General features: G+C 56.9%; 1 protein-coding gene across 1 annotated transcript in view; it reads left to right on the top strand.

Annotated features, from left to right (window-relative positions):
* LOC103923095 (phosphofurin acidic cluster sorting protein 2-like) overlaps positions 1 to 11,620 on the top strand; it is a 27,972-nt gene extending 16,352 nt beyond the window's left edge. The window contains 18 exon segments of the mRNA XM_009331344.1: positions 516 to 575; positions 1,220 to 1,371; positions 5,471 to 5,564; positions 5,887 to 5,952; positions 6,259 to 6,389; positions 6,513 to 6,645; positions 6,772 to 6,876; positions 8,279 to 8,384; positions 8,701 to 8,856; positions 8,950 to 9,025; positions 9,027 to 9,049; positions 9,137 to 9,239; positions 9,993 to 10,035; positions 10,138 to 10,180; positions 10,287 to 10,428; positions 10,621 to 10,844; positions 11,048 to 11,161; positions 11,261 to 11,620. Of these exon segments, the coding sequence (XP_009329619.1) occupies positions 516 to 575; positions 1,220 to 1,371; positions 5,471 to 5,564; positions 5,887 to 5,952; positions 6,259 to 6,389; positions 6,513 to 6,645; positions 6,772 to 6,876; positions 8,279 to 8,384; positions 8,701 to 8,856; positions 8,950 to 9,025; positions 9,027 to 9,049; positions 9,137 to 9,239; positions 9,993 to 10,035; positions 10,138 to 10,180; positions 10,287 to 10,428; positions 10,621 to 10,844; positions 11,048 to 11,161; positions 11,261 to 11,376 (1,887 nt within the window). The 3' untranslated portion in view covers positions 11,377 to 11,620.
* The last annotated feature ends 554 nt before the right edge of the window (positions 11,621 to 12,174 follow it).

The following is a 12,174-nucleotide window of genomic DNA, read 5'->3' as shown; positions in this document are numbered from 1 at the left end:
CCCTCCCTGAGAAAGGCTAAGTCTGGTGCAGGGAAGGGTGAGCCATTAGCAGGTCTTCTGCCTGTCAGCAGAAGGAGAGAGCTGCCCTGTCAGCCTCCTGCTCTCCAAGCATCTCCTCGTCCCCATCTGCTTCAGCCCTGCAGGTCCCTGGGCATCTTCTTCCTGAGTTTGTTCCATATCTTTTCTTGCTTGAAGGCAGCATTCCTCAACCAGATGGTCTGGGGAGAAAGGGGATTTAAATGGAGAGAAAGTGCTTTTCAAGCCTGCAGCAGAGAGAGTCTGAGTCCTTGCACCCTCCCTTATGCGCAGACACAGCGGCTTCTTGTGGAGTCCAGGTTTAGTCCAAATCCTACAGCAAATTTAAAGAGCGAGGGAGATCATAGCTGACCTTGAGCCTGTGGACCCAGAAAGGAGCTGACGGCATGTTAAAGAGCAACCATGGCCTGTACATTAGTCATCTTGGAACCTGGTTTGGTAGTTTTGCTGATCTTTTTACTTCCCTTGTTTTGTTTTAGCAACCAAACTTCAAGCAGAAATTTGTGGCTTTGCTGAAGAGATTTAAAGTGACGGAGGAGGTAAGAAACGGGAAGGCTGCCCCACCTGGCAGTGTCTCCTGCAGATGTGTAGGTGTCAGAGTGCTGGTTCCCACTCACTGGGAGCACAAGGCATGACTGCAGGTGCTCAGGGGTGTTACCAAAGGTGGTGTGAGACACGGCATAGACCGGGCCTTGGCTTTTCCAAAGCCTTCTGCCTCAGGAAGGCAGCTCTGAGCCTCATGCTCAAATCAAAAACACCTTCCTGTTGGGGAGAGGGGCCAGGGGTAGAAGGGTGCTGTCATATGCTGGCTTTGCCCTAGGAGCTGGCATTGCAGGGGCAATCCTGTTCATGACTGAGAGCAGGCTAACATCAGTCTGCAGGTAGCTGGCCTTGGGTGGGAGCCTGCACTGAGTGTGTGGCACAGCCAGTGGGGGTCCTCCCAGGTGTCTTAACTCCCAGTAAGTATGATGGGTGTGTGAGACTCCTTTGGAGGTCATGCTCATGGCATCCTCCTTTGGCCCAATGACAGTGTCACTTGCTTCTTCCATAGGCTGGATTTGGCTCCCTGAGGTGGGAACGGTGTTGTGGTGTGCCTCATGGCTGGGAGGGAGCTTGTATGTGCCTGGCCTGGGATGCAGGTGACTCCATATCTCTTCATTGCCCTCTGGGCTTGGTCCCACAGGTCCTGGACTCTGACCCTGTAGACCAGACCCAGGAGGTGGAGGAAGACCTGGGCTTGCTCTATGACAGCCTGGAAGAGTGCAACAACAGTGACAGTGGCCCGGAGATTGAGGACAATGAGAGTGTGCACAGTACACCCAAGCCCACCCTGAGGTAAGGGTTGCAGGGAGTCACAGGCCAACAGCACAGTCTATGGGACCTGGAGAAATGCCCTCTGACACTTTTCTGTTGCTTGGGCTAATGCAGGCATTGTCTTGTCTCCGCTCCCATCGCCATCTTCTGTTGGCACCACTGAGCTCCTCACTTGCATATCCTGTTTAATAAACTCAAAACTGCCCGTTAAAACTGGCTTACTTCACATTTAGTCTCATTTAATTTCCTGCCAGTCCAGCATCTGACACTTACTGATCTGCTGGATGAGTACCTACTTGATCTAAGCCCCCGCTGTTCCCAGCTCTCCTGTCTTTCTGCTGACAGCCCTGGCCTTCTCAGGGCTCTCCACACTGAAGCATGCCTATATTTTGAGCCCTTTGTGACTGCTTGGGCCAGTCCTTGTGTCCCTGTGAGATCTGCGTGCTGCGTTCCCACCCTTTGTGGAGACATGTGACTAGCAACCATCAGCGATGTTCCTCACCCCATTCCCCAGGCACCCGCTGGCTTGACTTGCTCTGCCAAGCACTGCTGACTTGGCACAGAGGTCTCCAGTGGACCATGCAGTGAAACCAGGCTTTTCTCCCACGTGATCTGCGTTCACCTGGCCTCTCTGCTCATGGCTGTTCTGTTTCCATGCTGTCCTTTTGTGAGAAAGTTGCCTTTTATTGTCTTTCTACTTGGCTGCCTCACAGTGCGCTGGGTCTCTTCTAGCCAAGCCAAGCTTACTTGTCATTATTGTTTCTATAGTTCAGTATTTAAATATAATTTGGATTAGCTGGAATCCCTGCTGAAGGTACTTAGCAGGGGTAGCAGACTTGGTCTGCCACAGGCAAACTGTTTGAAATTAAATCTGCTGGATTCAGGAACCCATGGGGCACTGGGGAAGAAACAGGAATGTGACAGAAGTCATGTCTTCCACAAACCCACAAGTCGTGAAGGAGACAGCAGGCGCATGGGCAAGCGGGAACTGCTTAGGTGGTCTGCTTGGACTCCGAAAGGAGTTTCACGTGGTCTCCCATCAAAGGCTTTAAAGAAACAAAGGTGCTGTGGGAGAAAAAGGAATGTCTTTTTGTGGTCAGATAACGGTTTATGTATGTAAACTATGTAAAACTATGTAAGAAAAGTCTATTGAGAGTATTTAAATATAAGACCCCGCTCTGGCTCTGCAAGTGTCTACTTGCAAACATCTGGTCACTGGAAGAGCATCCTAGAGTAAGCGCTGGTTTGTGCTTGTACCTGCCGTTACAGTCTTCCTTGGGTGTTTGCTGCTGTCTCTGGTAGGACAGCTTATTGCGCCCTGGGCTGTTTTTCAGCCTGTTCACAGTGTCCCTAGCTTGGTTTGCTCTCTAGTGCCTGAGTTTCTGGCAGTGCTGAGTGTGTATCCCCTTGAATTCACATTACTGGGTCTGTACTTTTTCTAAGGAGATGTGGGAGGCGGCTGCCAAGGTCTTTAGTGTAGAAGACTGCATGGTTCCAAGGCCCTGCATAGCCTTCTCAGCTGGTGATGACCTTCCAGCCCAGCCTGTAAATTCAAGATGTGATCCTCACGTTGGATTTATTTACTGTCATAGACTGCCTTGCTAGACACTGTGAAGGTCTCTGTGGAGCAAGGACATTAAGGTAGTCCTTAAGGGTGAGCGGTGGCCGGTGTCCTGGATTGGGCCAGTGGTGTTGGGAGCAGATAGCCATCCTTTTGATCGGCCAGGGAGGCCACGCAGCTGTAGGCTGCTCCTGCACTGGGGCAAAACTGGGGCTAGAACTGAGGCTGTTGGGTAAGACCCCAACAGTCAGAGCCTTTGATTGAAGATCAGAGATGAAGGAGCAAATGTCTCCATAGGTGACTGGGAAAATGGATGGGGAAGACAGGGCTAATTCATTGAAAACAGAAGGAGGCTGTGCAGAAGGGCTGGGATTTACCTAAATCTCAACCTGCTGAGACTCAGACTGTCATGCCTATAGGAGAACCTTTAAACTGCGGAAAGCTGAGAATTGCAGAAGAACTCTGTGCTCAGTGTGACACATCCTCTAGGGTTGAAAGCTGCCGAATTGCAAGTGAGAGAGGGCAGAAACAGACACAGCTTCCATGGGGAAGGGGGAGACAGACCCATTTAAATGGGGTGTTGAAAGCCAGACCAAGTGTATACGATCTAGACACATCCAACGTCTAAGAAAAAGGAGAGGATGAAGATACCTTTTTGAGGTGCTAGTGGCACCAGGGGTATGTCACATTCTGGTGGGATTACTGGGACAGTACAGAGGAGTGTGGGAGAGATGCTGACTGGGGGGGTGAATTATTAGAAAAAGTACATATTTCTCTGGTTTGACTCTGAAGTTATTAACATAGTCTGTGTGAATTGAAATTGCTGGCTGAGAAAAGGCAAGTGTAGAGTAATGACTGTACAGGGTGGTGACAATGCCTGAGATCCTGTAGCAGAGATTGGAGGGGTGGAGAGAGCAGAAATATGTTAATAACAGGAGACATCATTTATCCCTACGTGACCTGGAGAAAATGTCCCACCAGGGCACAATGCCAACTCTAAACCTGTAGCTTTGGTAAATGAACATGTCGTGAAGCAGCTGGTCATGGAGTCAGTGAGAGGAAAATCGAGCCTTGACTTCTCCCAGCCAGTGTATAAACACTGCTGCTGAAGAGCTGCTGTGTGGTGGGGACCATCATTTACTGAGATGAAATGTCCTTGTAGGAGCAGTAAAAGCAAAGAACCTGAGAAACACTGTTGTGCCTGGCAGCACAGCGTGCTGTATACAAATGAGGAAACATGTTAAAAGGAAAGTAAATGGAGCAGCCAGGATGTTCAGAGGCCTGTAGGTATCCTGCAGAAAGCTGCAGATATATCCAGATGAGGGCAATAGAAAACAATGGAAACCCTGGCAGCGTCCTAACAGAAGAACTGCTCTGTATCCTACACTTCTGTGGCCATCCCTGGAAACTTGCAACCTGGTATCCCCATCTGCACACCAGGCGAATCAGGAGAAACTTTTCCTGGGTTTGGTGAGCAAATACGTACACACAGCTTAGAGGGAAGCTGGCTCAGACCTCCTGCGGGAAAGTCACACATTGCAGATGGGCTGCAGTTGCTGCAAGGGGTCCTGGGAAAGCTGACAGGTGAGAGACCCAGTGATAGAGCCTGCTTGTTTCCTAAAGACTGGTCTTTGAGCAGCCCACAGGATGTGGAGGGGGTCCTTGGCAAATAAATAATGGGTGGAAAAAGGGGAAACAAAGGTGGAAGCTCACACTGTGGTGGCAGAGACAGTCCTGCTGCCCCAAGGGAGTTCCTGTGTTGACCATTGTGACTTGGGAACAGGACCTTGGAGTTGCACTGTGTAGCTCTACCAAAACATCAGCTCAGAGACCTTAAAAAAAGGCAAATTTAAATGCTGGGGAACAAAACAGGACATTGCTGTGCTGCTGCGCTACCTGCGGAGTGGTTCTGTGAGCAATACTGTGGTCTTCAGAGCCTGGGGAAAGGAGAAAGCAGAAAGGGAAGGTGGAAGCTGCTGCTGGAAGTGTGCAGCAGCAGCAGTCAGAGGCAAGGAGCCCTCCCTGGAAAAGGGGGAGCAGAAGGGAAGGCAGCAGAAATGTGTGCGAGTTGTGGTGGTGCAGAGGCGGCAGAGAGCCTCAGCAGCACATTGGAGTTGTGGTGTTGACAGAGACCGTATACCAGTGAGATGGGGCAAGGTGGCGGTTCCTCACCCTGCACTGCAGTGTTGGGGGATCACTTGAGAGAGAAATCGCTGCTGGCTAGGAAACAGGGACCCTGCCTCCAATTCACCGGGGTCATAGGTTTAGCCCGGTTGGTCTGGTGGCCCCATCCTGTCCCTGCACCCAGCATTGTTGCAGCGGACCGTGGTGTGTGGGGCTGGCAGTCTGCTGGCAGGTTTGCTCCTAGGCTGTGAGTCGCTCGGACACTTGGGTGTCTGGCCCTGTGTCCCACTGGGGACTTCTCCACAGTGCTCTGTGCTTGGGACAGGCTGGCGGGGGTGTGCTGGGATCATGGTGACTTTGTTCCTCTCTTATTCCTGCCTTTTTCTCTCCCGTCTGTCTGTCTGTCCGTCCGTTCGTCTGTCTGTTTCTCTGCAGGCGTTTCTTTGAGGGAGTCTCTCATTCTGGTTCCCAGACTGAAATCGGCAGTCTGCACAGCCAGAAAGGGCAGGATCAAGAGTCGGGCAGCCCTGTAAGTTACACCACCACCACCACCTCTTGCCCCCTTCCCTCCCCAGCCAGCCCAGCATCCCCGCAGTGCCTGCAGCTCCCTCTGAGACCACAGCTCCTGGCAGCACCTGCCTGGGGCTGCTCCTTCCCTTCTTTCCTCTTCTTTTTCCCAGCGCAGGCAGACAGGTAGCAATGGGGGGCATCCTCTGGGGCCAGTCCCAGGGGGACACCGGGCTCCCCTGTGGGAGCATGTATTCTGTGAGGCCAGGCATGGGTCGCTGGCAGCTGCCCCACTCTGGGCGCTCCATCCTGCTCTGACCCCACTCCCTGTTCCCCAGGGCGAGGCAGACAAGCGGAAGCCAGGAGTGCTGCGACCACAGGAAGAGCCAGGAGTGGAGGTCCCTGCAGTGGTGAGTCCAGGCTACGGGATGTGGAGTGGGGCTGGAGCTTCCGCAGGCAGCGTCTTTCTTTCTGGGGTACCAGGGGTGCCCACCAGCCTGGGAGCAGGACTGGGGGGACAAGTAGATTGGGCTGGAGAGCAGCAAGAGTGGAAAGAGGGTTAGGGTCTGCAGGAGATGCAGCCCAGCCCCCTTGAGGCCCTGCAGCCTTGGCTCTCCAGCAGGGCCACCAGGCCTATCCTGGATGGGGGCACCCATGGGTGCAGGGAGCAGGGCAGGGAGAGCGGTGTGTGCGAAGTGACTGTGTGTGGCCCTCAGGAGCTGGCTGCAGAGGAGCCATGTTCACGGCTGGCCCCCGCAGAGGCTGCCACAAGGGAGGGCAGCGTGGACAGGCTGGCCCAGCTGGGCCCCGGGACCAAAGCTGAGCTCCCCAGTGCTGTGTCTCCCAGGTAAGGCGGGTCTGTGCCCCATGCCAGGGCTGAGAGGGCTCACGTTGGCTCCCTGGAGTGAGTGGGGGTTGGTGGAGATGGGATTTCCTCAACAGTGTTGCCTCTCCTGCTCCTCACTCACAGCAAGGCAGAGAGCAAGCAGTTGTGGCGTCCCCGCAGCACCTCTGTGAAGGACCGGCAGAGCTCAAAGGGACAGGGTGGCCGCGCCAGCAGCCTGGACAGCGAGAGCTCTCCAGACTCATGGCACAGCACGCAGGTGAGGCCCTCTGGAAGCCGCCTCGCCTGGAGGCTTCTCACTCGAGAGCCCTGCCAGGCTTTCACCCATGGGCAGAGCGGCCAAGGCAGCTGGCTGGGGTTAACCTTCACGGTGATGCTGTCATAGGTGCCCCGAAAGTCTGTTTACGATCAGCTGAACCAGATCCTAGTCTCAGATGAGCAGCTTCCCGAGAGCATTGTGCTGGTGAATGTCGCTGAGTGGCAGGGGCAGGTGAGTAGGTGTGATGGGAGCTGGATGCATGGGGGGAGCTGTAAGCAGGGTCCCAGGGGATTGTCCCAACCATGGCAGGGTGTCCTAGGAAAACTGGCATCAGCTGTGCCCTCCTCTCCCTCAACGTGGCCCTTCTTTCAGGGAGACAGTGCATTTCACAGTGCTGAGCTACATACACGAGAGTCTGCTGTGTCTACCCTGTCATCTGCCACACACCAGCATTGCTGGATCCTCAAAGCATGATGTCCTGAGCGGTCCAGAAAGGCTGGTTAATAGACTGTGCCTTGTGTCCTCACTGCTTGGTCCTGGCTCCCAGTGACCACACTGGTCAGAGCTTTATTGGTGCCCTGGCAGAGGTGCCAGACTCCCTCTGCTGGCACCAGGCCCCGGGGAAGCAGCCAAGTGCCATTTCCCACTCAGAGATGGGAGAGTGTAGCCCGCCACTCCCAGGGAGCATTAATTGCATTGTCAGAGCTGGGGTCTTTGGGCAAGGAGGCATGTGAGGCCTTCCTGCCTCATCCTGATCACCATCATGTCCATGTGAGGATGGGCCCAGCCCCTGACAAGCACCTGCCTCCCCGATGCATGGAGGAGTTGACTGCTGAAGGTGAGCAGGGCCATGTACGTGTGTGCAAACATGCAAACAGCAGTTACATAAAGCACTGGTGAGACCCCTTTGGGATCCTGCAGCTGCATCTGACATCCAGAAACAGTGCTGGAAAATTAAGGCAGGGTTTGTGGCAGAAGAAACAGCTTCTCAGTGAGAGGTGGTGGAGTCTTGACCCAAGCCGCGTATCGTTGGCGTGTTCCTGCTCTAGCTCTTGTCCATCATCTTCCTGATGGACAAGAGCTAGAGCCCATTCCCAGACCCTGTCATGGCATCTTCTAAGCTCCGTTGTCTAGCATGACTGCCTGTTTTACCACTGTTCAGCTGCATGCAGACACCTGAAGAGGCACAGAAGGATTTTGGAGTGCCACAGTGGGAGAGAGCAAGAGAAGGGAATGAGCAGAGGGGGACTGAGCCTAGAGCAGGGCCCTGCTGTGGGATGGCAGGATTTAAATCAGAGGGTCCCTGGACCAAACCCTCTATCTCATGGAGGAGAGCCTGGTTCTTGGGACAGTTTTGCCCTTGCCTTCGCAGGGTGGTGACTGCTGTGCTCAAAGGTGAGAGCAGGGGGCTGGGGCAGCCAGCTCCCTGGAGCAGAGCTGGGAGGAGCGGGGATGCTTGGGCATGCAGCCAGGGGTGACCTGATGGTTTCAGCCTCCCTGCACGGCATGGGTGGGGACAGGGGCCCCAGCTCTATCCCAGGGGGCACAGGGACCAGGGCAGGCATGGGCTGGTGCTGGCCAGCACAGCCATGGCCCCCCAGGGTTCCTTAACCCGAGCTCTCTGCATTGGCAGTATGTGAGTGAGCAGCTCCAGGCACACAAGCAGTTGGTCGTATCCACCTGCTCCGTGGCGGACATCCAGGCAGCCTTCAACACCACCGTCTCCCGCATCCAGCGATAGTGAGTACAGCTTGGGCTCAGCCGGGCGGCTCCCTGTGACTGTAGAGAAGGGCTGGGAAGGGCTCTGGCTCCCCCAGGGCTTGTTAGGACCCTTTGGGATTGTGGACACAACTATATGAGCAAGTGTAGGCCCTGGGTAAAGTGGGGGATCCCAGTGCTGGTTGTGCCCACAGCAGTGCTCAGCAAGCTGGAAATTGTCAGCAATGGGTTTCTGATGCTGGGTCGGCTGGCCTGGCGGGGCACGTCCCCTCCCCCCAAACCCACCTGCTGAGCCACTGTGCGTCCCTCATGGTCTCCTTTTCTCTCCCGTTGGCATCTGTAACTGTAACTCCCACATGCCCCCCCCGGTGAAGGTGGTGGTGGCGGGGGACCAGAGCTACCTGAGCGTTGTCCTCCGTTTCTTTGTGGAGCAGCTGGCCAGCAAGACACCCGACTGGCTCAACTACCTTCGCTTCCTGCTTGTGCCACTGGGTGAGAGCCACTATGAGCCCGGCCCCAGGGTTGTCCTCTCCCACCAACCTGGGCTCCCCAACCTGGAGCCAATGTCACCCTTCTCACCCACAGGCTCTCACCCTCTGGCCAAGTACCTGGCCTCGGTGGATAACAAATACAGCACTCTCTTCCTGGACACAGCATGGCGTCAGGGCTGAGCCACCCGTTGCAGGTGAGGAGCAGGGCAGGCTGGGGCCAGCAGTGCCCTGAAGGGGAGCCCAGCTGCCACCAAGGCCCTCACGGCTCTTTGCGCCCACAGACACTGTGGACATTGCAGGCCGCGTTGCCCAGTTCATCGCCGGAGCCAGCCTCTCTCACCAGCTCCCCATCTCTGAGGCCATGCTGACGTACAAGCAGAAGAGGTGAGCATGGCCCCGGGGTGCGTGTCCTGCCTCGTGTGGCCCCAGTCTGGGCTGTGCCCGGGACAGGGCTGTGGGAGACGGGGGACAAGCGAGTGAGGCCCCACTCTCTACTCTGCCGGCGAGCAGCATGGTGCTGAGGGGAGCTGGGGTTCCACAGTGAGAGGCCTGCAGCGCCATCCCCTGCCACCCCCTGGTGCGCTCGCCCCCTCCAGCAGCTGTGGGCTGTGGCAGCACCAACGGTGGGGACCGGTTGCCAGGGCTGGGCTGGGCTGGGGGCCGTGAGCCGGCACTGTGCCCCGGGGGTTGACGCTCGTGTTCCAGCTGCACTCTCACTTCTCCCTTCTCTTGGTTTCTGGCACCCAAGGAAGAGAAGTCTCTATTTTGATTTTTATATCAGGTATTGGCTTGTGCTTGCTGTGCCGCTGCCTGGCCCCCCTCTAACCCCCATGTGCATCCATCCCTCTTGCTGTGCAGAGGAGCCGTGACCCCAAAGCGGGGCAGGGCTGCCCTCCCGCATGCAAGCCCTCTCCCAGCACCGGCGGGGCCAACTCCTTGCCTCCTTGTGTAGTGTGCCCTGTGCTGCCATGTCGGGGACAGGGGGTCCCGTGGGAGGGAGGGTAAGGAGACAGTCCCAGTGGCTGTGAGCCAACATTGGCCCCTGCCAGCTTGGGGGTCCCTGGGCCACAAGGCTAGCCGCATGGCACTCGGTGCTCAGCACACCCAGACCCTGACCAGCCTCTTTTCCTTGTGCAGCCCCGATGAGGACTCCTGCCAGAAGTTTGTACCCTTTGTGGGGGTGAGTGTGTTGAGGGACCAGCGGGCAATTGGGGCTGGGGGGAGAGGGGCAGTGCACAGCCCTGCTGATGCTGGGGATCATCTGACTTGTCTGTCCTTGCAGGTGGTGAAGGTGGGCCTGGTGGAGCAGTCCTTCAGCGCTTCTGGTGAGTCCCTGGGAGCCCACAGTCCCTGGCTCCCTTCTCCACTGTGGGGAGGCCCTTGTCGGTGTCCCCCAGCCCCCTCACCCCGACCCACACTCTTCCTCCCCAGTGGACTCGGATGATGCCACAGTCTGCACCCCCTCCCTGCTGAGCTCAGCGCCAGCCACCAGTGGAGCAGCCCCTTATGGCAAGGAGACTGTGAGCACCCCACCACCCTCCCCGTCTGTCAGCAGTGGCCTCTCAGGTGCTGGGTAAGGAAGCCCCACTCAGTCTGAGGCAGTGGGTGCTAGGGTGGAGGGGTTTGAGGTGCTCGCTGGCCAGGCTGCTACATCCTGGGGTTATTGGGCCAGCGTGCTCCCAGGGCAGGCTGCAGCTGGGCTATGGGGAGGGAGAGGAGCAAGGACAGCACCCGTGTGCTGCATAGTGCTGCCTATCTTGCCCAGGTCTCTGAGCCCTGGTGTGGAGGTGATGGGCCTGCAGGTGGACTACTGGACAACACAAGGGCTGGACAGGAAGAAGGAGGGCGAGAAGCGGGAGACGGGTATCAAGAACACACTCAAGAGCAACTTCCGCTCACTCCAGGTCAGCCGCATCCCCGGCACAGGGGAGCTGGTGCCCCCTAGCACCATGGCCATGACCGTGGTCACCAAGGAGAAAAACAAGAAAGGTAACCAAGCCCACCCTGGGGTGCCCTCCGGCTGTGGGGCCGTAGTCCATTGCAAAAAAGGCAGGGGGGGAGCCCGCAGGAGGGCAGGGCTGAGACCCGGCCCAGCAGGGACCAGTCAGTGCAGCCAGCCCTGGGGTGAGGGCTCCCACCCAGGGCCAGGTGGGGACATCCTAACATTGGTCCTGTCTGTCCTCGGCCCCCAGTGATGTTCCTGAGCAAGAAACCAAAAGAGAAGGACCTGGAGCCCAAAAGCCAAGTCATTGAAGGGATCACACGCCTCATCTGCACAGCTAAGCATCAGAACACCATGTTGCGAGGTGAGGGGAGGTGCAAGCCCCACGGAGCTGTAGGTGTCAGACCAAGCAGCAGAGGCTGCCTGTGGTGGGCCTGCGCCTCACTGCACCCTCTCCTCTCAGTCTCCATAGATGGGGTGGAGTGGAACGATGTGAAGTTTTTCCAGCTGGCAGCACAGTGGCCAACGCACGTCAAGTACCTCCCTGTGGGCATCTTTGGCTACTCGAAGAGTGTGTGAGACGCGGGGGCAGCCCTGGGATGGAGCTGCGGAGGGTCGCAGGAGGAGACAGGGAGACGGAGAAATGGACATGCTCTTGTCCCCTCTCTTCTGCGGCCCAGCCCCTGCCTGCTCTGCAGAGGGAGATACCACACCCGCGCTGCTCCCTGTGGGCCAAGACCCGTGAAGGTGAGGCCAGTGAGACCGGGTCCGCACACCCTCCAACACCAGCCAGGGCACCATGCCATCTGCCTCCCATGACCCCAACAGCAGCCTGGGACAAGGGTTGGCACCAGTCAACAGGAACCTAGAAAGGGCTCCGGGCCCCGCTCTCCCATAGATGCGCCCGCCAGGCCAGCTCCCCAGCCAGCCGGGTCCCCAGCTGGGCTGGGCCCAGGCAGGTTCCCCAGCGCTGGAGCCAGCAGGATTGCTCGTGGGAGGGGGTAGGTGCTGCGCGGGGCCCACCAACCCCGTACCGCCCCTTGCCAGCCCCACTGCCAGCCTCGCGCTGCTGTGCCTGGCCCTACCCTGCGGGGCTGAGCCTCAGCAGCTTTTCTAGTCCCGCTGCAGCCCTGCTGTTGAGGCTGGCAGAGAGCTGCTGTGGCTGTCCCCAGGCTGCTGGGGGTCACCCTCATCTCCCCATCCCTTCCCGACCAGACCTGCCCCATGGTGCTGCCAGCTGGAGGTGTGGCATGGGGGCACCTGGTTTTTTTTTTTTACAAGATTCTATTTTTTTTAAATTTATTGTATGGTTACTTTTCGGGATTAATTTTAATAAATTAATGCTGGTACCATTATGGGGGGGGGAGTGTGTGTCCC

This window comes from Pygoscelis adeliae, unplaced genomic scaffold, assembly GCF_000699105.1.
Source record: "Pygoscelis adeliae isolate BGI_AS28 unplaced genomic scaffold, ASM69910v1 Scaffold259, whole genome shotgun sequence".
NCBI classification, from domain to species: domain Eukaryota; kingdom Metazoa; phylum Chordata; class Aves; order Sphenisciformes; family Spheniscidae; genus Pygoscelis; species Pygoscelis adeliae.
Note: the sequence above shows the minus strand (reverse complement) of the source record. Positions and strands in the feature narration are given on the sequence as shown.